The sequence below is a fragment of the Mesocricetus auratus genome, unplaced genomic scaffold (genome assembly GCF_017639785.1).
Source record: "Mesocricetus auratus isolate SY011 unplaced genomic scaffold, BCM_Maur_2.0 Super-Scaffold_100676, whole genome shotgun sequence".
Taxonomy (NCBI): domain Eukaryota; kingdom Metazoa; phylum Chordata; class Mammalia; order Rodentia; family Cricetidae; genus Mesocricetus; species Mesocricetus auratus.
In genome coordinates, this window is record NW_024429266.1 from 29787057 (window position 1) to 29813685 (window position 26629).

General features: G+C 43.5%; 2 protein-coding genes across 4 annotated transcripts in view; one reads left to right on the top strand and one right to left on the bottom strand.

Moving 5' to 3' along the window:
- The first annotated feature begins 222 nt into the window (after positions 1-222).
- Positions 223-26629, top strand: part of CUNH1orf105 (chromosome unknown C1orf105 homolog) — a 33161-nt gene continuing 6754 nt past the window's right edge. The window contains exons 1-5 of one of the 2 annotated variants that reach the window (XM_040738259.1): positions 12423-12479; positions 13285-13384; positions 13518-13603; positions 16980-17067; positions 22933-23010. In XM_040738259.1, coding sequence (XP_040594193.1) covers positions 17023-17067; positions 22933-23010 — 123 coding nt within the window. In that variant the 5' untranslated portion in view covers positions 12423-12479; positions 13285-13384; positions 13518-13603; positions 16980-17022. Of the gene's footprint in view, positions 311-12422; positions 12480-13284; positions 13385-13517; positions 13604-16979; positions 17068-22932; positions 23011-26629 lie in introns of those variants that run through there. The other variant, XM_040738258.1, reaches the window with a different exon arrangement.
- Positions 9940-12411, bottom strand: Pigc (phosphatidylinositol glycan anchor biosynthesis class C). Of its 2 annotated transcripts, none has more exons than XM_005071345.4 (2): positions 12272-12411; positions 9940-11326 (listed from the first exon to the last, which is right to left on the bottom strand). In XM_005071345.4, the coding sequence occupies exon 2, from the start codon at positions 11113-11115 to the stop codon at positions 10222-10224; it is 894 nt and encodes a 297-aa protein (XP_005071402.1). In that variant the 5' UTR covers positions 11116-11326; positions 12272-12411; the 3' UTR covers positions 9940-10221. The 2 variants fall into 2 exon arrangements, with proteins under 2 accessions (XP_005071402.1, XP_012969719.1); XM_013114265.3 differs by having other exon boundaries at positions 12246-12350.

Sequence of the window (26629 nt, forward strand, 5' to 3'; positions counted from 1 at the left end):
CCTAATGTTCCAGAAGGTACCAATTGTGACTCCTGACAAAGAGACAAAGAGAATTCATGCCAGCCAATCAAAACCCAAACTTTTCATTCCTAATAGAATACATGCTGCAAGATTCTAAGTCATTCAAGTGTTGGAGAGAAAGGGGGCATGCTGTTATTGAAATTATGAAGGGGTCTCCCACCTGCTTTGGTGCCTATCTGAGAGGTCCTGCAGCAGCTTTCTCTTGACAGCACACATAGAGGCTGTTGTTCTGCAGTCCACGGCTCAAAAAACTGAGAACACCTAAGAGATGGAAAAGAGAGAGTTAAAGGTAGGAAAAATTAAAACCTTCAATAGTTCTCTTAGAGCTTCACCACTAAATAAATGTATGTCAACCTTGGGTACCTTATATACAAATGAGGAAAGGATTTCAGTCCAGGCTCAGGTGAATGCATTGCTTTGGGCCTGAGATGAGGCAAAACAGCATCGAACTATGCTAAGGCTTGCTAGTATGTATATACTATGGATAGTATGTAGGTTCTTCATAAAATAACACTTCTTCAACTAACTGATGAACATTTTGTCCCACTTCATCTCCCACTGTGGAGACCAGGAAACAAAGAAGGGACAGGTAACAACATCTCTTCATGGCATGTCCCACTACTCCCTCACCACCTTCTACTAAAGCCATCAGATTATGACTCTATCAAGGAATTGATCCATTTATTAGCTCAATAGAAGGATCCAATTCTTCAAATCCCAGCTGACATCCACACACTGGATCCCCATATGAGCCTGTGGGGACACTTTGTGTTCAAACCATAACAAAGACAACAAAGAAACCACTGCTATTCATGCACAGACAAGGACATTTTAGTGAGTGTGATAGACTTCGAGGTTCCTCATCCCATAGCTTGAAAAAAAAAACATTGTGCTTGCCACAAGTATCTTACAGCTTAACAAATAAGTATGATACATTTAATTTTAGGAAATGGATATTAAATCATTTCATCCAGTTTCCCGAGAGTCTCAGGTAACCATGCCTAACTATAAATCCACTTTTAAAATGAAACACTCAGAAAGCTGATAAAGACAGACTGGGAAAGATGCCGCACAGACATGATGACCACACTCCACATCCTCAAAACTCACGCAATAAAAGATCCAGTCATCTCAGTGCTAAGGAAGCAGTCAGTCTACCCAACTTGTGAGGCCTAGATCAGTGGAAAACCTGCATTAAATGTGCAGTTTATTGTTGCAGCATCAACTGAGAAAAATACCCAACCTTGAGCTTTGGCCTCCACATACACACACAGAAAACATACACACACACACACACACACACACACACACACACACACACACACAAAGATGGCTATGGCTAAAAACCAAAATCAAATCTGTGCTCTTCATATTCTAACTAGAGTCTGTATCTGGGTAAATCACATTGAACTTAGACCATTGGCATCATAAATGTGCCCCCACACACACTTGACGGGCACAGCCAGCTGCCTCCACATCATAGAATACACCTGTTGTTTTCATCACTGTCGTTGCTTAATGCTGCAAGCCACTATTACATTTCAATATTGTCAACACCTTAAGATCAAATGCTAAGGCGATCCACAGGTGGCAGGCTACTGGTGGATGAAGACTACACATTGCCACTTCCCTATTATTTTTAATTCCATCTCATGGTACTTTATATCGGATCCAATTTTCAGCCTGTTAACATCAGTGAAACTCATGACTATGTTAATCATGAACAAATGCCACAAAGTCTTTGTCGTGCCCCAGAAGGTAAAGACGGTCACCAAGAAGACACCAAGGAGGGTCTGCCTATGCACATTTTTTAAAGTGCCATTTTGAACTGCCATACACTATTGAAACCTAGTCTTGCCGGCTCTTCGGCACTATGTTTTCTTCTGATTCCTGCCTGAGTGAATGCTGTAGAAAGCTGCAGAAGTTCGAGCCAAAAGACAGTTTCTTCTGTCTGCCCTTTTCTCTTTTAAACACAAAAAGTATTTTCAGCTATGTACACAAAGGCTGCCTGGGGCCTTAAGGATCTGTTTATTTGGTAATTTTAAAAGAGTGGGAGGCCCACAGAGTTCTCACTTACCAGAGTCCAAATGTGACTTGGGCCCAGCACGAGGCCACAGGCCATCCCGGGGTGGTGAGCAGCTAGCCAGCAAGCTTGGGAAAGCAGAAGCAGCTTTTAAGTGGCCCCAAGAGACCACGTCTTTTTCAGCACTGAGGAAATCAGTACCAGTGTGGGCAAAGCAAACCAGGGCAGAAAACCTCAGGCTGCTCCTGGATGCCCTGGGAAGCGAGGCACCAACTGACTTCCCGAGTCCCCTCCTTTCTTACCTCTCTGTTGTGGAATGAGAGCGAGGAGCTAGGCCTGACGGGCTGTACATGTGCGAAGCAGTTGGGACACAGCTGCTTCATAGCTCTAGCTTTTGGCAATCCTCCTGTTTCACACACAAATGCACCTGGGAGGAAAGCGGTGCTCTCGTTTGTTAACTACAGCTGTTTCCTAAGGTAATCCAACATTGATGGCACTTGGGAACTGAGGACAGAAAAAGCAACTGAAAGTATTGACCTGGCCTAAGCAGACCCCAGCAGACCTTCTGTTGGTTCTAAAGTGCCTCTCCCTGTTGCTCAGTTTGCCTGTGCCCTTCCAGTGGTAGCAGGAATGTGTTTCCTCTGGTCCCGTGGTCCAAGGTTCCTCGTCAAGCCTTGGCTCTCAGCTAATCTGATCGCTTGCCAGAATCAGTTTCTAGAACCTTCAAAAAATACTTCCTGCTGTTGAAATGTTCATAGTTCTTAGGAAGTCTGGGTGATTACTCCCAAAGGGCTCAAGACAAAATACATGTCACCCAGACAATGAGCCCATAAATCCTGTTAGTGATCCATACCCTGAGACAAAACCTGCTTCAATATGAAGAGAAGACCCCAGAAGCCCAGCATCCCACTTTGAACTCACTGATATTTGTATCATTTGACTTTATCCCAGTCCATTTCAGCCATCTCAGAACCCCTAGACACCTATATCCACCCTGCACTATAACCTCCACATACTTCTGTATAGTCCTTGTCCTCTTCTCCCAGGAATCCCAAGCTTTTGAAATCGTTGCACTGTGCCCAAATGACTAACTCACTGCCCAGACAATAAAATCTACAGCATGTGCAGACTGCTCTCTAGGGCATGTCATTGATTAATCTACCACTCTGAATAAAACCAAGACTCTACCTACCCTGGTTTGCACCGTAAAATGGACCATGACCTGGGAAATATAATCAAATGTGTAAAGTGGAAACTAGCTTTATTTTCAATTCATCACCACCATACTCAGGGGAACTGTCTCATTGTTCTATTGCTGTGACAAAACACCATGGCCAAGGCAGTTTATAAAAGAATACCTAGTTGGGAACTTGCTTACAGTTTCTGAGGGTTAGTCCATGATCATCATGGAGGGAAGCATGGTGGCAGGCCCACAGGTAAGGCTTGGTGCAGTAGCTGAAGGAATCACAGGCAGAAAAGGAGGGGAAGAGAAGACTGAGTGGGCATAGAGTGTGCTTTTGAAGATCCACCCCCTGAGACACACCTCCTTCATTATGGGCATACTTCCTAATCCTTCCTAAACAGTCCACCAATTGGGACCAAGCATTCCAGTGTGGGAGCCTAAGGGGGCTATGCTCATTCAAACCACTGCAGAAGCACTAAGTATTACGGGTTAACCAGTAAAAGTGCTCTCCCAAGTGCCCCTCCCCTGCTGTCCTTCAACTTAGCCTCACTCTAGCCTCATTCTCACCACATTCCCTCCTCCATTCTCTCTAGAAAACTGAAGCAGTCAGAAAAGAATTTCCAAAGATTTCCTCTCCTTGTCTTCTACTCCCCAACATCTGTGCCCAAGCACCCTACCTACCTTCCCACTTGGAACCATAGCTCGACTCTCTTTCCACCGTCCTTCCATTTGCGAATTAGATGCCATCTCTTCTCATCTACTGAGGAATGCTACTCCACGAGCTCCTCCCCCTCTAGTAGCCACGCCTCACAGCATTGTTTTGTTTTATTAACTTCTCCTTGCTTTTCTACACTAGTCCTTGGCTGCCCTTGAAGCAAAACTTCCAAGAAATGTTGCTGCTACAATTTCTCTATTTTCCAGCCCACTCCAAATAAGTTGTTTATCCATCCGCCAAAGACTTACTAGTTTCAAAGATATGACCTTCTCCCATGTGGGTCCAATGGCATGATCTTAGTCCTTAGATTCTAACTGATCACAGCTGATCACCCTTTCGTACTGCGGTCACTTTTTGCCCCTGATTTCTAGGACACACAACCCTCTTCATTTTTCTCTTGCCTCCATTGCTTTCCCAACATTCATCTTTTGGCAGCCCATATTGCCTTCTATTTACAGCCATTATCTGTCTCCTCCTGCTAAACTGTAGTAGGTTAAGGATCTTTAAGCATTTTCATTTATAGATATACCTGAGGCACATGTAATACTATGTGTCATATAATAAGTACACAAAAGTATTAGTTGACTGCCAAATTCCTAAGGCAAATATCATAAAATATCAATGGTATAAAGTGCATAGAGATAGCCTTGATAGGCTTAGTATCTTACTAATGTTGGGGGAAGAGAATATGGGGTACAGGAGATGATGAGGGATTGGAAGCATTCAAAGCAGAGTAGCTGCTCTGCCATTCTGAAAGCTGAGTTGCTTCAAGGGCTAAAGGCTGACTAGCAGAGCATTGACCTAACCTATCAACATAACCCTAGACAATTTCCTGCTTCCGCACTCTGATTCTTGGTCTCCTAAATCGTAAAATGGAAATAATCTCCCTCCCAGGACTGTTATGAGAATAAACTAATGTATACTCAAAGTGCATAGCATAGTGACTGGGACAAAACACACCGTGGTGTGCTCTAAGATGTAGGTATTATTATTAATTTAATCAAGTCCCCACTTACTAGTTGCTTCCTGAGTTTATGGGGACCTGAGTTTCATGATTCCCAAGCCAGTAAGAATTCCAACCTGCAATCGCTACTGCAAAAAGTAACAACTGTAAGTTCCACAAGAGGGCACTGTGCCCCAGGCTTGTTTCATGGAATCCAGAGGGTTTGAAAAACTACATAATTGTGTAACTGACGCCCTCTGCTGACTTGTTTATTTCTTCTTGTCCGTGAGTCCTTTTTTGGCTTGGAAAATATAAATGATAGCCTCGTGTGCATCCTCGTGTATCCTCAGCATGAACGTTTAAACCCAGAGCCACCCAAGAATTTTCTGAGAAGTTCACTTAGGTACCCGTAAAGCACAGCACTGATACAAACATGCTCACCACCGGCAGCCATCATGTTGCTGCACACATACATGTGTTTTCTAACTCACTGCTTGGCATAAGTCAGCTACAGCACAGCAGAAAATTAGTAGTTTTTTGTTTTGTTTTGTTTTGCCACTCCGCAGTTCTCCTCCTTGATCCTCTCCACCCCAGCTTCAATGCCTGACACCTGTGTTACTTAGTCTTCCAGGACTGGAGAAACAAAATCCCTGCGATGATCAAGCTTAAGGAGAAAGGAATTGTCTTGATTCAGCTGGTTGGCTCTTCTGCCTGTGGTGGAGAAGCACACGAAGGCAGGGAGCCCACGGAAGAGCAAAGCTGCTTGTCTTGAGTCACTGAGACACACAGAGAGAGGGTCAGGTCCAACATCCCTTGAAAGGCATGCTCTTAGAGACTCCAACTCCTTCTGTGCCTTCTGTCCCTGAAGGATCTGGCACCTCCCAGTAGGATCATGCACTTAGCACATGAGTCTTTGACTGACATATAAAATCCAACTATGCCAGGTCCATTCGAGCAAGACAGGCAAAACCATCACCACCACCACCACCACCACCACCACCACCCCACTCTCACTTGCACAACCCCTCTCTAGCCTTCCTTGTACTTAGAACAAATGACAAGAAGAGGTGCTCAGAGAGAGGAGGGAAATTGTAGAAGAGAAGGTGATTTTCTTACAGAAACAAGTATTCGACAGGTTGAGATATAATTATAATACTACTAAACTCTTTCCCCTGTTGTGTCCCCCTGAATACAATATTTACTTTAGAAATCTGCATCATTAATATACTGCCCGCACCCTTTCAGTGTGGCTTAAGTTGAGGCTGGCTGGAGTGCTGGGTTTAAGGGATGAACTGTGTTCCCAGCAACTGCTGTACTAGGTCAAATGAATCATTTTCTAGGTTTCAATTCCCATCAGCCACAAGCCAATGAGCATGCCACAGGTTAGTCTTATCATCCTAATAGCAACAGGTAAGGGCTGAGGATTTCTCAGGGTTAAAAACCAAACCAAACCAAACCATGACGTTTTGTTTCATTTTCCCTAAACCTTTTTAGAATTCATTTATATTACTGATCTGTGAGATTTTTCTTGGAGAATATGCAGAAATTTGGTAAAATTATATTTTCATTTGACCCAAACGCACACTGATGAAACTTGTGGTTTCTCTACTGTAAGTCATGATCTCATGAACAAATTGATATTTGCTTTTACTCTCTGATTTTTTTTCAAGTTTGAGGAATGCTTGGTAATTTTTCTACTAATGAACTATGTAGCCTTACCCTGAGTAATGTTATAGGCCATGGCCACATTCCCTTTGAATCTTCTTCCTGGGATGAATTCTAGTCTAATCCATTTTTCAAAAGGTTCCCTGCTATCCCTTTGGTTTCTATCATTTGGGTTATTCAGTTTGTCATTCTGTCACCTGTTTTGAATTCCACAATTGCCCCCTTGTGCGGCAACTAGACTGTAAAACAATTCCAAAACAAAACGCATACTATTCTATTTGTCTCAGTATCCATGTAAATTATGCTTAGAATTTTGAGCCAGTACACTTTGGGTGCAGTATATGGAGCTCATCCTCCATCTGGATATAGCATCTCAAGAACCCCAAATGTACCTTATCCCATTGTAGTCGTCTGTTCCATGCCCTGTGCTCACTGGTTAGTTCATGGCAGTGTTAACAGACACACAAGTCCACTCCTGCTAAAGTATCTGCATTTACCCTGTCTTCCTGCTTCCTCTTCCTCTCCACCGTGAAGTTAGCAAATTCCCTAAAAATCACTAAATACACTTATTCCCATGATCATTTTCACACTCTCCATCCAGATCCTCTCTCTCCTCCAGTATTGCCACAAGTACTCTCCATGCTCAGCCTCACTAGTTCAGCTTCAAAGCTACTGCTGGTCTTTAGACTTCACTTATATATAAGGTTTTCTAATACTTCCATATAGTATCTTAGTGTATCTCTTTTGAAAGTCCCAGAGTTTGCCACTGACTACAGGATACTGTAATAATACAAAGTCCTCAGCAATCTGTACTTCTTCCAGGATGCATTAGGTCCCTTTGGAACACATAATGCTACCCACTCTGGATTCTGCTTGTGGTACTGTCTTAGTTGGAGTTTCTATTGCTGTGAAGAAACACCATGACCAGGGAAACTCTTATAAGGAAAACATTTAATTGAGGGGGGCTTGCTTACGGTTTCAGACGTTCAGTCCATTATCATCATGGCAGGAAGCATAGCAGCACGAAGGCAGTCATGGTGCTGGAGGAGTAGCTGAGAGTCCTACATCTTGCAGGCAACAGGAAGTTGACTGAGACACTGGGTGGTATCCTGAGCATAGGAAACCCCAAAGCCTGTCCCCACTGTGACACACTTCCTCCAGCAAGGTCATATCCCCTCTAGCAAAGCCATACTTCCTAAAAGTGCCACTTCCTATGAGATTATGGGAACCAATTACATTCAAACTACCACAGGTACCCTTCTCCCTACAGCTCCATTAGTGTCCAGTCTATGCTGCACCTTCCCACAACTCCCCATCCCCCATCCCCTCCACACTGACTTAGGGCCACAAATATGAGTAACATTTGAGTACTGGATGACTCCAAATAAAAGACACACAAAAAGAGCTGGAAACAACAGCAGCCACATTCATTCACCCCATTAGCCTTAAGAGTGGTTCAGTCTTTTGAAGCATTCTGTTCACTGTCATGAGATTGAAAACTGGAAACCTATTCACATAAACCAAAGTATTAAAACATGAAAAAGAAACACAGATTTTTACAGTTCTTCGCTACATCCATCCGCCATCCACTAATGTGGACTATAGAATAATTTGTACCACTTTCAAGGTACAAAATGTGTGACCCATCACAGTGCATGGATGCTTTGGGGTTCCATGGGACAGTTTGTCCCCATCACCAGAGGTCCCTGGGTTTTGGAAAACAGTGTAAGTGGTCTTGGGGGACAATCACCCACTTTTTACCATGAGACAATCTTTATCCATCACAGTAAACATCAAAAAAGGATGAAGATGGCAGCTACAGACATTAGTTCAAAGTCCTATTCAAGACATTTATGAAAAATCAGAAAAATAAAAAGCATTACTTCACAGTATACTACTTTCTTGCTATTTCTAATTTGAATGACTTACAATAGCCAGAGGACAGTACCTACATGTACCTTCACAGCTGGAAGTAGTCACTCAGGGAAGTACCTGATTAATTTTGTGCCATTCACCTCTTCAAATTTTTCTGCATTCCAATTATCATGACACACCTAGTGTCCCTTATCCAATATACTTAGGAACAGAAAACTTTTGAAGTTTTCTTTCCTCAAATTTTGAAATTTTTACATAAAATGATGGCTTAAGAATGGAACCCATCCAAATACAAAATTCACTTGTTTTATATATACCTCATACACAGTATGAAGACAATTTTATATTTCTTAAATAATTTCATACATGAAGGTTTCATGTACAATGTATAATGTATAGAACGTGGAATTTCCACAGGGAATAACATTGATGCTCAAAACTTTTCAGACTTGGGAGCATTTTTGGTTTCAGAATTCTGCATTTGAGATATTCAGCACTAATACTGTGCATCCTTAGGCATTCTTCAAGACAGTTCACACACAGCTTATCTAATTATCACAATTCTTAAAGATGAAAACTGAGAACTGAACAATTAGCTAACTCAAGGTTTCAATTTACCCCATCTTTAGACAAACCGGGTTGCTCACAACAGGCTACAGAACCCACGTGACTGTATCAATAGAGCTGAACCATTACTCACGCTCCCACTTTCTTTCCTCTAAATCCCTATCCTGTTCCCATCTTTGTGCCTTGGCTAGCGGATATGGCATCAAATGTAGTCACATTTTACCTGCAAATGTTCTTGTAACCTGGATTAAATTTGAGACAGCTTACAAAGCACATTTCCTATTACAAATCAGATTCACAGCTACTGTAATACTCATTTTCTTGGAAACGCACAGGTATGAAGCCCAAACTGAGCGCAAACAATCATTTTTTGGAGCAGCAGCTGCCCTCACTGGACAGTTGCCTGTTCCATAGTTTCGGTACCAGCTAACATTACTTACCTGGCTCTCAAAGGCTTTCAGCAGCTATCCTCCATGAGTAAATGTCACCTCTTGTTGCCTAACTGCTTCATATGAACTCTCTCCAGCGTCTTTCAATGTCTCTTAACATTTTGTTTCTATGATGCATATCTCTCCTTTATTGCCTATACATATGATCCGATAAGAACTAAAACGACTTCTGTGGTATTGGACAACAAGCTGGATATCACCATCCTGAATTCTCAAATTTGGGCTCTAAATATGTAAAGGAGTTCCTCGGTACACAGAAAAGGCTAGATAACTGATTACACACACCTACTACTCCTCATACCACTTTTATTAGAAAAATCATGAGACAGGGCCAGTGTGGTGGCTCAGCTGGTAAACGCATTGTTGCCAAGGCCTGGGTCAAATACCTGGGACATGCATACTGCAAAAAGAACCAAAACACACACACACACACACACATACACACACACACACATTTACATATAAATAAGAGCATTTTTAAAATATGAGACAATTCAATGGGTGTTACTTTTTTAATAAGCAGAACCCATAATGCATTATTTGTTACAAGGAATAAAGAGGGACAATAATTCATGACAGCACCAAAAAGCTTTTCAGTCACAAAATAACTGAAGGACAAACACCTTCCCCTAAGCCCTGGGTTAAACTCTTCCTTCTGCTCTCTGTTCTACCACCCAGATAAGCCCAGTGCTTCAAGAGAGGAACTCTGCCTTTAAGTATTATACTGTTTAGGTTCTAAGTCTTTTGGCTTGTCTTAATAACGGGATGAAGGTCCCTAGCTTAGCTAAGAAACCTAGACAAGTCTTCTTTAATTTCAGCTTCATCCCAAGGCCCATGAATATTTTCCTTAAAAAGCTGAAGATGAATGAGGTAGTAAGGGCAGAGACACGAAATGGAAAGCAGCAGAAGAGCAAAGAGAATGGCTCCCACACCACTAATGGACAAAAGACCCCCAAAAGCCGAAAATGCAAACAGCAGAGTGACCCCTACATAGCTTCGTGGGGTATATGCCTTCAGCTTCTTCTGTAACATGGGCCACAGTGCAAAAATCTGGATGGCAAATGTCACCATAATGAAGGCATGCAGTGACCGGGGGAGACGTGAAGCCAGGCAAACAGACGCAAAGATGGCCATGTTCAAGGACAGTGTGCTGGATACAATTGCGGCATTGGCACCATAATCAAAGAAGATGAGATGGCCCAACAGCATGAACACTGACATGGCATAGATGGTGTCAGTACTGACAGACTCTGTCAGGGTCTTCAGCACTGGCGAAAAACCGTAAGTGAAAGTAATGAAGACCAGAGTACTCTTCAGGTCAGCCCACCGGGTCCGCCCACTCTTCTTCCGTCCATCACCTCCATCGATGAGATCAAATAATACATATCCAATCAAGGAAGATGCCAGTCCAGTCCCAAAAAGCCACTGGGGGGCCAGAAGACCCTCATCCATGTACCACCAGATCACTACAAAGACACAGACACTGCACAGCTGCTGTACCACCACACTGGACTCAAACACCACAGCCCAGTATTGGTATTTCCGGGCATAGATATTTTTCCGGAGCTCTTCCAGGAATCTTTGGTCAACATAATTATCGGGGAAGGGCTGTCGCTCATATAAAACCTTCTGCCACTTGACTTCTGTGGTGTCCGTTATATGTTGAGCGCACATTATCTCATTCTTCCCTCAAATCTGGGCTGGTTTGATCTCCCTCAGAGAAGTCCACACAATTCTCGCTCTAGATACAGCTGCAAACTAGGACCTCTATGGAAATGCCATGCTGATACCCTCCAGACGTTTCCTTGCTTACAAAGGCTGCAACCCAGGCTAGGCCTGCTACGGATGAGTTTGTTCTGTGAGGCAGGACAACACAGCTAAATTCCTAGAAAAAGAGAGATCTGTGAATATATGAAAGCTTGAAAGGTCATGGGAGGACTATGTTACAATCAAACAACTCAGTTTAAGGAAAGCCTAAACTGTGTATAGTGACATAATCTGACGCATTTAAAATACATTAACAATTAAATCTGCATGACATCACTGACTCATGCTAAAGTCTTATGTACCTTCTTTAACTGTCACAATGTAAGTTAGTACCTGTCTCACTTTACCTAGTAAGACATCTGAGTTTCACACTGGTTGGGTATTTATGTACCAATAACAGTGGAGCCAGAACTCCAACAAAGACTAATATCAAAGTTTGTGCTTCTCATTATCTTCCTGTAAGCCAGTTTTAACTTTGGCGTTCATACATCTAAGGTATATACTATTTTTGCATGACTGTATTTGCAATTTATGCACATTTATAGTGACACAATCCATAGCTGTTACCAGGTTCCCAAAGGCATCAAATTGCGTTATAGGTCTCATGACAAAAATAATCTGCACAATTCATAAGAGCATGATACCTACAGTTTTAGCCCAAATCCAGAATTCAAACCTGTTTTGTTCATTAGCTAAGCTTACCACCCTCTACAGTGATATGTCATTCTAATTAACTGAAACACAAAACTCCAGTGCGGGGAAAACTTAGAGTCAGAAACACGAAGGTCACTCAGCAAATTTGAGGGAAAAAAACCTTCCTACCGGACCTTTCTTTATTCCATGGAGGCCAGGATAGACTTTTGCTTCAAAAGCCAGACACCCTGGAGTCTACCCTCACGCACGGGGACTCTGGATTTGAAAGGTCCGCGTCACCGGCCGGGGAAGGGTCCAGTTTAGTTCTGCCTGCCACTCACCCAGCCCGCCTCCCAGCCTGCCGCCGCCCCTCTCCCACTTGGCCTTGGCTCGGCAGGACAGACCTGACTAGGAGGATGCCGGAACCCACCTGCACCGAGCTCCTGAGGGTGCACAACTGAGAAGGGCAACCGTCCAGCGATTTCTACGTCCGGGGCGCGGGGTTGGAGGGTGCCACTATGAAGGAGAACTTCCGGGTCTGCACCACTCCACCGCCAAAGCGTCCGGCACGGAGCCGGCACACCGCGAGGTTGCTGCTGCCCTCTACTGGCTGCTCCTTTCCCGGAGATCGGCTCAAAGTGCGATCTCTGAGCCTGGGAAGCTCCTCCAGGGGTTCAAAGGGAGGAGGAGGCAGGAATAGATTCCCGGCTGGTGGAAGAGTGGTACCAGCTGCGGATGTTGAGCTTATGTTATTGCCAGGCCCTCAGCTAAGGGACTTCCCTTGCGTTCAAGCCTTCGTATAGATAGAGGTGCCAACCCAGGCTCCTAGTGCTCATAATACTGCATTAGCAGAGGAAACAACAAACCCTCCATACCTCATGGAGCTTTCTGGGCATTGACCGCCACAGAGACAATGAGATCATAAGCCTATATTTGTCCAAAGGCAGGCAGCTATATACTGATTGCAGCTAGATCAAGTGTCCAGATGTGGATGGCTCAAAAACTCGATTCTTTCCCAGACTTTGCCACCCCAAAAGAGTGAGGTTGGAGGCCCTTGGGTCTGAAAACACGGCTATAGGATTGGGACAAGAGATGGCTGATTTTCAGCTGAGTTCATGGAAATATTACAGAATTTATAAATAGATGTTAAGTACAAAGAACTAAACATATGTAGAATACAGGATATAATGGACACAAAAGTCAGAAAGCATGAACTCCCTTATTAACCGTGTCGCTTAGAGGAACTCACACTACCTTCACTCTGAACTCTTCGTTTGTAAACCAGAGAAAGCACGTGTTTGTTCTTGGCCACTTTATGGGATGGTTGACAGACTCACATGTACAAATTTTTGTAGAGGTGATTGCTAATAGCTCACTTTGGTTATCATAGTACCAGCACTAATCAAGTGTCTAACTGTTTTAATATTTTATTTTTAATTTTAGCTACACATGTGTCTGTGTGTATGTGCTCCTGAAAGCAGGGCCATAAGACACGGTGCTAGGTCCCCTGAAACTATAGTTACAGGCAGCTGCGAGCGGATAGGTGCGTGTTATCAATTGAACCTGGCTTTTAAATTTGAGTCACCTCGCCAGTCCTGTGACCCCTTTTAACATTTTTTTCATTTTTCATAAGTGTGATAAACTCTGCAAAATTATCTCTTTCCCTTTCTCTTCAGGCTTTTGTTCCAAAATTTGACAAGGTTCCTTGGCTTAGTGAGGCCAGCCTGGTTAACAAGCCCCTGGTACTCAGCATCCCTGGAAGGTAATCCCCCAGTTTCTGAGGACAAAGTGTTTGAGAGAGATCTCAATGGGTGTCTTTCCAAGGGGAAGAGGTACGTGTGATAAGTGGAGAAACCCGGTCAAGCTCACAAAACTCAGAAATGCCCTGGAGTTCTCAGACAAAGTTATGCAGCATGAAGACCTTGCCAGAGGAGATGAGGCCCGCATAACCTTCCTTTCTTTCTCCACTATTCAACCCTAGATACTATCTCTCAAAACCCTTCCATATCTTTCTCTCCCCTGCTTTAGTTTCCAGTCTTCAAATTTTAGCGATCAAACGTCTAGAACCATGACAATTCCTCTTTATAGAGTAGTAGCTGCTGTTTTTCTCTGGGCACCTTCTCCAGTTTCATCATTCCTCTCCCCACAAAGCCAAAAAAGAACACTTCTGTTTTTAAATATTGAGAATTTGTATGCAGGGAGCATTTAAGTTTCCACTTAAAATAAATAGGCTCCTCATTATTCCTCCCCTGCTTAGTAATTAAATTGTCCCTAGGTGTGGTGATAAGTGGCTCCTGGGAGGGTGGGGGGAGACAGGTTGTGAGACGATGGAAGGAGGGGAGTAAGGAATTGGGATAAGCAAGAAAGACCCAGAGGCAGCTTCATAGGCTGCTCAGAGACTGGAAAAGGTTGTTAGAAAAAGCACACTTTCCAAGAGTTTCCTTGCCTGTGGATAATTGTTATGCATTCCTATGTCTGTAAACAGATGACTCCATGAAGGGCATCCCTACTACATTTTTGCTTTGTCTGCACCTTAAAACAGTTTTCCACAAGCTGATAGATGGGTTTGTGTATTTTCAAAGCAAACATTTGAGTGCCTATTGGTCAGGGTATGTGTGTATGTATGTGTGTGTGTGTGTGTGTGTGTGTGTGTGTGTGTGTTTATCTGGCGTGAGCAATCAGAGGTTCAATAAAGTCAAAGGTTTGCTTTGGAAGCAACAAAGTAATATACTTATTAAGAGTTGACAGTACCTCAAGAATCATCGTGAGTCATGAAAACATAACATCTTTTTTAATTGCGCTTATGTCGTAAGTTCACATGCTGATGACAGTTAGATGGATGCCACCTGATAAGGCTATCAGATTGAGATGGCAAGGAATGTGAGAACTGACCAAAGGTGACATCTTGCCCTCAACCTGAGTCAGTGTTGCCTCAGATGTGTGAGTCTGGGGGCCAGATATACCAGGTTTCCTAAAATCTGGAAATTTTCAATTGCTAGAGCTTGACATCTAATAAGCTAACCCCTACTACCCCATAGTACTCTCTGCCTACTGGATGTGCCCCTGAACCCAGATGTAAAGCAGCCCAGTGCGTGTTCACCTTGCCTCCAACTCCCCTGTTCTTTGTACAAGCCTTCTGGTAAAAGTTTGGGAGTAGAGAAAAGAGCCAGGCTTGAGAGAGGCAGGCTTAGTACCCAGCTGAACAGTCATGGCATCTGTTCTTTCAGAGTTAAGACTAGGTATCTGTCGGCAGCAGTTGGAAAGGGATGCTATCATTTCCCCCCTCTGCTGGCCACATTTAGGCTGATGATGAGAAGTTCCATATGGTAGTAAGTGAAATTCTCAGTAAGTGAAATCCACTAAGACTGAAGTAGCAATCTCAATCTCTGCTTAGAGAATGAGCCTACTTCCCTCACCAGACTGTGATTGGGCCAGACCTGTGAAGTGCCCTCAGCATTCAGAGGACAAGGCAGGCACACTGCTTATTGGAAACAGAAAGAGGATAATTGATGTCTAGCTGCTTATAAGGACAGAAACTCTTCATTTGTCCAGAGTTTCAGACGCCAGAATGTTGGTTTGGCAGTGACTTTCCTAAGCCCTTAGGGGACAGTTCATAGCACTCAAAGTATTGCATGCCTTTGGACAAGCAGATCTATTAGAATGGCCTAGAGAAGATAAAGGAATGTTTAGTGAGACTTGTCTCAGGACATCCCAGCTTCAAACAAGCCGTGGAAACAGAGCTGTAGGGATGGAGGTGAGACCTGTAAGACCCCCAGGAAGTGATGGGGAAGGGAGACCTGTAAGACCCCCAGGAAGTGATGGGGAAGGGAGACCTGTAAGACCCCCAGGAAGTGATGGGGAAGGGAGACCTGTAAGACCCCCAGGAAGTGATGGGGAAGGGAGACCTGTAAGACCCCCAGGAAGTGATGGGGAAGGGAGACCTGTAAGACCCCCAGGAAGTGATGGGGAAGGGAGACCTGTAAGACTTCCAGGAAGTGATGGGGAAGGGAGACCTGTAAGACCCCCAGGAAGTGATGGGGAAGGGAGACCTGTAAGACCCCCAGGAAGTGATGGGGAAGGGAGACCTGTAAGACTTCCAGGAAGTGATGGGGAAGTGCCTGTACAGAGTCACTTCCTCTCAGGAGCACTCCTCCAGCTTAGCTGGACTGTGCTGAAACCACACCCATTGCCCAGAGCTGCTCAGGATTCGGAGGTCCTGTTAATGAGAGATTATTGTGTGCTGAAGCAGAACCAACTTCACCCTCTTGTCTTTCCTGGTCACTTTTGGAATAATAAATCTGAGGCAGTCTGTGGAGGAATTCACATCAGACTACCTCCCCTGCTTCTTACGACCCAGGGAAGTGGCATGAGAAATGAAACAATAAATACTTTATGAACACTACACTCCCTTCACATGAACAATGAACAATGGAATCCCTTCTCACTAAAGAAGAGAGGTGTTCTTGGTGGAGGATCAGCACTCCTTGTTTCCATCCCTTGGATGGCAAGGGCATGCCCAGTGTCTCACCACCCCCACACCAAGGCCTCAACCCCTAACACTTCAACTACATGAACTTCAGTAGGAGAGTAGGTAATCCTGTGGAGACAACGGGTGTTGCCCTGTCACATCTCCATGTCACCTGATAACTGGGAAGAAGGTTCCAGTGAAAGATGACCATCACTGTGGGAAGAAAGAGGTAAGTTGTTTGAGTGTGCAGGAGCGTGAAGTGCAGGAAACCAGGCAGGCATCAAAGGATGGGTTCTTGGTCATTGTTAAAGACTTCACATCCATGCAGACGTGTTGAAGAAGAAACCTAAGGCGCAGTTCATTCTGTGCACTTCGGCTCCCAGGGGCAGTCTTTCCCCTGATTTATTTGTATCTTGTCTAGGACTGTCATTGGTTACTTAAGAAAAAAAAAGAGAGACCAAAGTGACCTAAGAGCATATGTGGTAGCACTCATGACCTGAGCCCCCATGACCTGAGCCCCCATGGCCGGAGCCCCTGTGGCCTGAGCTATGCAGAACTGCAGAATTAAAGCAGAAGACAGAACAAGTTCCCAGGCCTTGTCTCCACAACAGCTGGGGTCTGCGTCTCCACGCCACGGGTTTTCTAACTTGCTTTTGCTTTGATCACTTAGATATCACACCTCTGCCACTGTTCTGACTTTATCCAAGAAGGACATGGATTTACCAAATTTGTTTCAAGTTCCAGATGTCATATCAAAGGTACTCAGAATGTTTTCATGAATCCCTCTGTGAATTGTCTTGCCTCAAGAGAGCATAATGTGTTGTGAACACTGTATCTGTTCCTTTGTCCCTAATATAGAATATGATTGTATTTCCTATCTCCTTAACGTGAGTCTGTGCCTGGCGCATCATCGGTGTACAATGAATATTTATTTGTTTAATTAAATGAATTTGTATCACCACAAATAAAACCAGGTTTTATTTGTGCTTACCCTGACTCAAGTATTTTAGTGCACCAGTATGTTATAACTAAAAATAAATAATGTTAGAAATACCAAAAAAAGGGAAAGCAGAAATTAATTATGGAAGAGTCTGCCAGAAAGATCTCAGAGACAGCGTGTTCCTGGTTTCTAGAGACACTAACCCATCCTCTTCCCCTGGTTTCTAGAGACACTAACACATCCTCTTCCCAGCCCTCAGGAATTACTTTGTCTTCCACAAACAAATTCCTACACCTGTGGAGCTTCCATTAAAACTCCCCCGCTTCCCCTCCAGCTAACAGAAATCTGAAACAGCTGGTTGCTGGTGGCCCTGGAGTCACTGTGTAGCACAGAGGCATCTAAGCTAAGGTATTTGAGCGCTTGTGGAGAGAGGGATGGAGGGACACACCTGGTGATATTAGGAATTCCTTCACTTGGTAAAACTGCTGCAAGGTAGTACCGGAAGGAGTGCCCACAGCACTTGGCCCAGTGCCCAACCCATAGCGAGCCGTGAGCAACAGTTATGAGGAGCCCTCATATCAGTCCAGGAATGCTAACTGAATGAACCCTTTTCATTTAGTCTAACGTGATACGGAAAAGAGTAGCTCATTCGCAGCCCACAGACGCGGCGGCACAGGGCAGGCTAAATGAGACGAGACTGGTGACACTCACAGAACTATCAGAGAGTGGGGCAACGTGCTTGAGAAGGTGGGAGGGAAGGTCACTCCAGGCTGGGAAGGGGTGGGGAGGGTGGAGGAATTGGCACCTGCATGGCTTGAAGGTAACACGTTTACACCTACAATTCAGAGCCAGCTTGGAGAAAGAGCAAAAGAGACTAGGGAAAAGGAAGGAATACCAGAAAGCTGCGGAGCCTGAGAGTACAGGAAATGCTTGAAGAACACCCAAGGATCTGAGAAAGCTCTGTCAAGCAGGAGCAAGCCTGCTGCCTGCAGCCTCAGCACAGCGAACCCATAAAACCACGGACTGTGAGCAGACATGCCAGTTTCAGCACAGAGGTGTTGGGGTCCAAGCTGTACTAAGAGTTTGGTTAGTTAGTCTGCCTCGCACCCTGAACAAGCAAGCAAGGCAACCGTGACATGTACTATGTGAGGGGGAGAGAGAAGACAAGAGAGACTGACCACAGACAAAAAGCTTTCAGTCACCGAAATCTAAACTATTTAGACAAGCTCACATCTGCCGCCAATTGCCTGCTCCCCGAGATTTGCTTTGTGTCTCAGTACACTGTGCCAGCACAGACACTAAGACACCAAAGCACCTTGTGGCTGCAGCAAAAGCTTTCCCAAAGACCTCTGGAGGCCTTCCTCTTGGCAGTGCTTAGCATTTTGTGACTGCAATGCTGGTGGCCGACCGCTAGAGGGCAGTTAGGAGCAACAGCCTCCAGCAGCCTGACCAATAAATAAATGGTAGGTCTGAGAGAGCAGTCTCTGAGCAGACCTAAGAGGAAATACATATGCACTGCTCCTGCAAGAATAGAAATCCACGGCTTTCAGTGTCATCTTCGTCTTAGTAGCGTCTGCTCCTCCACTGCTGTGTGTGAGAGAGAATCACCCTTGTAGGTGGGAAGGGTCTCTGGGCAATCTTGGAACCTTGTTCTATTAGGCACCACGCTGTGCCTCAAGTCAGACCCTTAACTGTCACAACAGTCCTCCAGAGTATGCTATGAACTACGAATCCTTGCCACATGCTTGCCGTGAGGTAAATGCAGGCTCGACAGCTGCTCCTTTCCAGAAAGAAACTATGTCATGCCTCAAGGGAGTGGAATGTTTTGTGGACATTGTTCCTTCTTTTTTTATCCTTAAGCCAGGGGATCTGCCAAGAAACTGCCAATCATTGTGACCAACCAGAGGCCCTGGACACCATATAGGTGCAAAGGTCCAGACACCTGGCTCCCTTCCTCTTCACCATCAACAGTCAAAGGGCACGATTTGAACTCTCACATTCCACAGCAGCATTCCCCACTTGCCCTGGGAGGGCCAAGCAGCAGCTGCAGGTACAAATGTGCCTGAAGCGACAGAAGGCAAAGAAAGATAGGGTCTGGGAGAGAGAGGCAGACAGCAAGAACAGGATGCATGGAGCCTCGGGGCTCTAAAACAATACCCAGGAGATGGAGGATGGGGGGGGGGGGATAACGGAAAGCTTTTGAATGAAGGCAAGAAATAAGCATAAACATCTCTCAGTGTTTCCTGGGCAGAATTTTCACTAGCCACACTCTCATCTAGCATTTTGCTTCATGAAGATTCCAAAAGGTTACTTATTCTACATGGAGGGAGAAGTGCATGAGTTACCTGGAGAACGCTGGAGTTACTGGAGGCTCTAAGCCTCCTTTGCCAAGCTGTGAGGTTGAGGAGGTACTAGCCAGGACTTGCAGGGCACACTGATTACTGCTCTCTCAATACCTCCCCCCAGTGCTTGCCTCTCTCTCTCTCTCTGACTTTGCTTTTCTGATCTAATGAAGTCAGATTAAACATGACAGTATTATTCATTTTGCTTTCAGCATGCCTGTAACAAAAAGCTTTGGCTGAAGACACTGTTCATTATCAGAGGGTCAGCTGGGAAACAATAAAAGATGAACCCCATTTTCTCACCACTAAGAACTCTTTAGCTAATTATTTCTCCTTGATTCTAAATTTTGAAAGTTATCACCACCAGAGAAACTACCTCATATGGTCCTAAGTCTTTTTCCTGTTTATATTTACCAAATATATACAACTGTAAAAAGCCTTCAGAATAATGAATATGATTGTTGTAAAATTATTATGACCACAGAACATACATTTAATAAGTCTGGATAGTACATGCCTAGCTCTTTTGTGTATAATAGTTTTCCTAGTGAATAGTAGGGAAACTTTCGGATTTATTCTTTGATGGAAATCATTGATATTTTCAGATAGAGAAGGGTGTAGTTATTTTATATGTGTTCTGAAACAGTGAACTGACTAGCCTTTCAGTCTTTAAAGGTAGAGAGATAATCATGCCCTCAAGTAGACTCTAAGGATTCACTTTTACCCTGAGGGGGAAAATCATTTGTCTTTGACTCTTTTATAAAAACAAAACAAGACCAAAGAAAAAAATCTTGACCACTGAGCCTAAGTGGATGAGTTACCAGATAAGTCTCTTAGCCTTTCTGGATGACTGTTTCCTCACTGGGTTAATTGAGAAAGGAAACCAGAAAGGTCCCTGTCAGCTAAGTCAGGAGTAGAACCCTGGAAAGGAATAGATGTAGTAAAGAGCAAAAAGGGCATAGGCAAATTATCATTATATTGAAATGAAGCTTGTCTGTCTATTTTTAAAATCACCATCTGGCACTTACATTTTCAGTTTTGTTATGTAAACAGGTATGTGTGTGTGCATATACCCGTGTATTGGGGGTGGGGTGAGTGTGTAAAGATGGAAAGAATGAAATAAACTTCAAGTTCTTTATCAAGTATTTTAGAAAGTGAAAATCTTGGATCATGAGCCAGCTCTTTGCAATCTGAGAAAATACTGTCCTAAAATAAGATCTTGCAGTTGTAAAACATTAGGACTCTTCAACATCTGGAGACTGCTTGACATCTGGTTACACCTCTACTAGACTTTCTACAGGTTGCTGTAACCTTCCTGTTACTATGATCGGCTATTTCGAGGACAGCTGCTTAGAAAATAAGAGACACATTTAATGTTCCAGTGTCTCTAGCTGGAGAGATGATATCACCAGGAGCTTGGCAGTGAGCCTGGCCAGTTTTCTCTCCATTGCTGCTGCTGGGGCTATGCCAGCCTTAGGGAACGAGAGCAAGGTGGGAATGGTGCAGGTCAAAAAGAAGAAAGAATGACTGGAGGAAAGGAGCCCTCTCGAACATGGAATCCAAAATGATTAATATCCACTTCAGATTTGCAGATTGCAGCTGCCTCCTTATCCCCCGGATAAAGAAGAATGGAGCAGCTCTTCTTGGAAGATTTCTGTAATACATCGATCGGTATAACAGTGATCTTTGTGGATATGTCTATATTTGCATCTGATAGTTCAAATTAATAACCATGACTCATTTATTCAATATTTGTTAATTTGTGAACCTGTGTCCATCGCAGACTCTAGAAACACAACATGCAAGACATAGTTCTTGCAGTTGAGTAACTGGAGGGAAAAGCTGTGTCTTAAAGGATAATGCATTAACGAGGACAGACTAATAATCTAGAGAATATTTTCATCCTTTTGATGCCAAAGGATGGTAGTCACCATTGTTCTGGGTATTTTGTCACAGCAAAGCAAAAGGTAGTTAATACAACAGCCATGCTCATGGGCTTCAGATTGGTGAATGGTGAGCAGCTTGATGTGAGAAGCTGTGTCTTGTATACCTCGCTGTACCCAATGAACAGTGAATTTGGATTATCTTCATGTCTTCCTAAGAGCTTTGTCTTATTTATGTCCCCATATTGCACCTCCCACATATGGTGCCCACAATAAATACTGGTTGTTAAATTATTAAACCTACCCATTTGCACTCATGCTCTCACATGCCAACCCACGGCGCTAATAGTGAGTTGATTCTTTCTCATGTCCTATAAAGATGAAGCATAGTTTTAATATTTGTCAGAAGAATCCAATGTTTTTCAGTATTATTCAGTCTTCAAACTGCAAATGCTATCTATCTGTCAGGATAAAACTTGCAGATCAATGTGGCAAAGGTCACCTTTGCTGTACACTAATCATGCTGGTTTGATGTGTTTGGCCTTTCCTGTCTCCCACATCTCCCAGGGCAACAGGAAAGAGTCAGGGCATACATGGGCCAAGTGGAAGGAGAGAGTTTAAATTGATAGTCCTTGTTTGTTGGCTTGTCACTATGGCTCTCTTCTTCAACTTGTCACCGTGGCGCTCTTCTCACTTATGGTCCACACTTTCTACGGATGTATCAGATTACACTGATGTCAGCGTGCATCAAAAGATGCTAGATTGAATATCCAAATGTAATTTGAGATTCAAGTTCTCATCCACCTCCTAAGGAAACCTCAGTCAGACATGTACTTTAGAGCCCTCCATCCCAGGTGTAAATGCTCTGAGGCTCTCTCCCATTTTGCAAAAATGAAATAAAAAAAGAAAGGAGTCTTTACAGTGAATAGAAGGGTGCCCCATCTCTTTCCCACTAGTTCTTCCTTTGCACAGCCTTTCTTCCCCAAAGGAGGGGCCTCACAAGAGATTTACCAGCTCTAGATCAGCTCTGACTTAACGCATGATGTGCAGAGGGCCTGCAGGAAGGGTTTCATTGAGTCAGAAGTTCCCAGGCCATTTGGTGGAAATCATTTGAAAAATGGGGGAAATGTGCTGCCTACGGGGAAATACAGCCCTTCTGCCATGTGTGCACAGGCTAAAAGGCAGAGATTCCGCTCCATTTTAGTTCCTTTTCCCCTATGCCAGCTATCCTTCCATTTCTGTCACTGTATACAACGACCCCAAGGCCGCCACCACCACCTTGTCTGGGGTCGCTCCCTCCTGCAGATCCCAGATTCAACAGTTACTCTGGAGAGTTAAAATCAGATTATCCATTTCATTTTTATGGGAGGAAAAGTCCCCCCCCTGTTTTTAACTCTTTCCTGCCCTGGGTATCTATCTTATCCTCTCCTCACCCATCTCTATCCCCTCTCCCCATAGGCCAGAAAGAACGAGCATGAAAATCTGTCGCCCAGGAACAAGCAACAACTATACTCTACATGTCGAGAAATGAAAACGGTAGGCAAAGGGGCAACAGGAAGTTTCCAGGTACAGAACTCCCCTTCCTGTCCTGGAGCTCTGTAGGAAGAAGTAGTGATGGGGCCCTTTACAGAGAAGACTCTGATGGTGCTGACTAAGGAGGCTGTGGTCCTGAGAGCAGCATCTACTGATACAATATAACCAGTTTTCTCCATTCCAACAAGCTAAAGGTGAACCAGGAGAGGTGGACCAGAGGACAGGAGAACACAAATAGCTGAAACCATAGGCTGTGGCCCATGAGCCACTCGGAGGATTGTCGTTAGCTACACACTTACAGAGATTCCAGAAGATATGAAGCTTCTTCTCTCACCACGACATCTCCACAACACACACACACACACACACACACACAATCTTCTCCACCATTACAATTATGAATAACACGCTTACTTTGGAGTTTATCATTAATTCAGTGTGAGCCTCAGAAGAAAGCTGTGGAGAGGTTCTATGGTAGCTTCATCTAGCCAGAGGTGTCCCTTGGCCTGGATAACTTTAATTTGTAATAGAAAATAGTGGGAAGGAGAAATGTTATGGGAAAAGAAGATTCCCAGGAGATCTGGAAGGAAAAAGGACACAGTGCTGTCATGGGTCAGAATTGCTACAGAAAAGAGGCCTGTTGTAGGGAAGGTCCCAGGTCAGAATTAGGACATGGGTTAATCGAAGGATTAGAATTAGGGTAATGTGGCTTTGGGGGTAGAGATATGACTTAGCTTAAGGCGATCAAGCTATCTGTTAAGTGCAGGTGATAAAGAACCACTTTAAGTCTGATATACACCAATTCTCCTTGGAGTGGAGAAAGCCAGGGCTAAGGTTATAAGATGGAGGGTTAAACGATGAGGGGCACAGGAGACGGAAGAAGTCTGAGCTGACTAATAAGTGAAGGCAAGTCGAGTGAATCTGTGTGTGGCCAAAGCGTGTGGCAAACACTGCCCTCACGTTGTCATCTCTTTTCCACATACCAGAGACCAGTATTCAGCAGGAACATTGACTGTGGTCTGCACTGGGATTTCTCCTGCTTGCATTCCTGGAATCACATTTAGAATGCCCTGACCTCGGGACTAAGCTGGCTATGGCCAACTGGGACACTTCTGAAGCTCCTGTTCCCAAGACCTCTTCCCTGACCTTTGCCCTAGCACAGGCCTGACAGGAATAGACCCATGGGCCCATGCCCTCACTGCTTGCTACAGACGCTACAGTAACGGTCTTCCAACACAGTAGTGCCTAGGAACTCTTCCCAGCTGGCTGAGAAACTACAGAAAGGTAGAAAGCAAGCCTGAAATGCTAGCCTCACACCTCACAGTATCCTCCAAGGGAAGGAACTATTGAGTTTCTGTAGTTTCTCTGTCGCCCACCCTTCCCTAACAGCTCATTCAATGAAGACAGTAGAGGAGGATGCAAAGACCCCTAGGAATGGAAGAGAACTTTCTCAGCATAGTAAAAGAGATCCACCACAAAACCCCACACATAACATCATGCTTTTGCAGCCATTGGATTCTGAACATAGAAGCCAAAAGTATGCCCTGGGGGAAAAGATGGCCTCTTTGTTAGCAGTGCTCAGGAAAACAGACACTCAAAGGGAAAATAGAAAAAAGTGGCCCCTCTTATCTTACAAACAGAAAATAGATTAAAGACCTACTAGAAGGAAACAGGAAAAACACTTAAAATGTCCATATAGGCTGATTTGGAGAAGGGTGTAAGACAAAGAGCAGAAAATAAAACAAATATAAATGTATGAGATTATATAACTATACAAGCCTAGAAGATTATATAACTACATATAAACTAAAAATCTGAACAAAAGAAACAGTCAAGAGACACCTATAAAATGGGTGGATTGCAAACCACTCATTTACAATGGGCTAATGTCTAGAATATGTAAGAAACTTAACATTTCAATAATAAAATTCAATATAAAATGAACAAAGGATATGGGCAGTCACTTCTCAGTGGGAGACATTCAAATGATGAGCAAATTACAGGGAAAAGATCTCTACTTCACTAGGAAGTAGTGAAGGCAGATATTGTTCTGATTTGAATAGTTATTACCAAAAAGTCCATAAATAATGAATATTGGCAAAAATTTGAAAAAAATAATGTATATTTGTGGGAATAGGAATTAGTCATTATGGAGAACATATAGCACGGTGGTTCCTCAGAAAAAAATCTCAAAATAGAGCTACCGTGAGATCCAACCAGCCCTCTTCTATTATATAGACAGAGAAAATTATATCAGCATATTAAAAAGGCTGATTACTGTATTGTCCACAGTAGCTAAGATATGTATCTAACCTTGAGACCTATTAAGGGATGAAAGGAAAGAGAATAGATGGTAATGCATAATGGAATATTATGAAGCAACATAAAGAATAGCATCTTCTCATTTGCAACAAAATCTTATACAGCCTGATGTCACTGTGCTAATTAAATGAAATAAGCCAGGTGCAGAAAGACAAATATTACCTATTTTCTCATATGTAAAATTTAAAAATCTAGTCAGGATATACAGTAGAGATCAATAAAGGTTGAGAAGGGTGGAAGAGATAAAGTAAGCTTGAATAATGGGTACCAAAGCATAGATGGAAGCAAGAAGTCCTACAAGTGTAAGTCTACAGCACAGTGACATGACTGCATTTCATGATAACCTGCTATTTTATGTACAGTGGAAGCAAGGAACCGGGAAACTCCGAATGCAAAGTAATAATTAGGAAAGTAAAGTGTTAAGTATCAAAATAAGCACACTATACTAGATAAACTAGCACAATCGTGTTTTTGTTGCATTTAAAAATTATTTAAGGATAGAGAAATATTTAACTACTGATTAGGTTATCACACTATATGCTCATATCAAATTATATCCATAAATATGTATAGTTAAGGTTTAAGAAATGAAAAAAAGATGGGGAAAAATGAGTAGATTCATCCAGAAGCAATTTGTCTCAGAAACAAAAATGCCATCGTCAGCAGCTTTGTTCTGTGTAGTCCCTAGACCCTAGATTATGCATAAAATACTACTAGTCAGAGTGAGGGGCTGTAGAACATGGGTGGGTCATGCTACTCTACAGGAGGTAGGAAGTTCCCTGCCCCCCTTTAGAATCAACTATAGATGAAATTTGAGGAAAGACAAGGTCTGTTTCTGTAATATTCTCTCTTCTTCTCCCCCTAGGTCCTCACTGAAGCTGTCGCTGCTCTCACTTCCCCAGATACTCCTTGACTCCTAATCATTTTCTTCTTTTTCCTCCTCAATCTTCCCTCAGCCAATGATTCAGGAGAATAATCTGACTAAAATTGCTAGGCCATTCAGATAGAGCTGGCATTGAATTTTTCTATTTTCAGGCATCCCTAGAGGTATTAGACACATAACAATTTGCAATTTTATTATACCATGAGTTTAAATCCCAAGTCCTTCAGTGAGTAGGCCAAGTGAACACCTACTCCCATGTTTTCATAATTACCATTTCGCTGTCACAGGTACCATTATCTTTAGTGGAAAGGTGCTGAGTGAATGTGCACTCCCTGAAGGAAAGTGCTGGGATCAAAGTAACTCAAGAGTGAGGTATCTTCCAACTTGAGAAGTTGTGACTCTGCTGATTCTAGCCTG

Bases quoted from the DNA above. Each gene is read 5' to 3' on its own strand.
- Pigc (XM_005071345.4), bottom strand. From the start codon at position 11,115: ATGTGCGCTCAACATATAACGGACACCACAGAAGTCAAGTGGCAGAAG.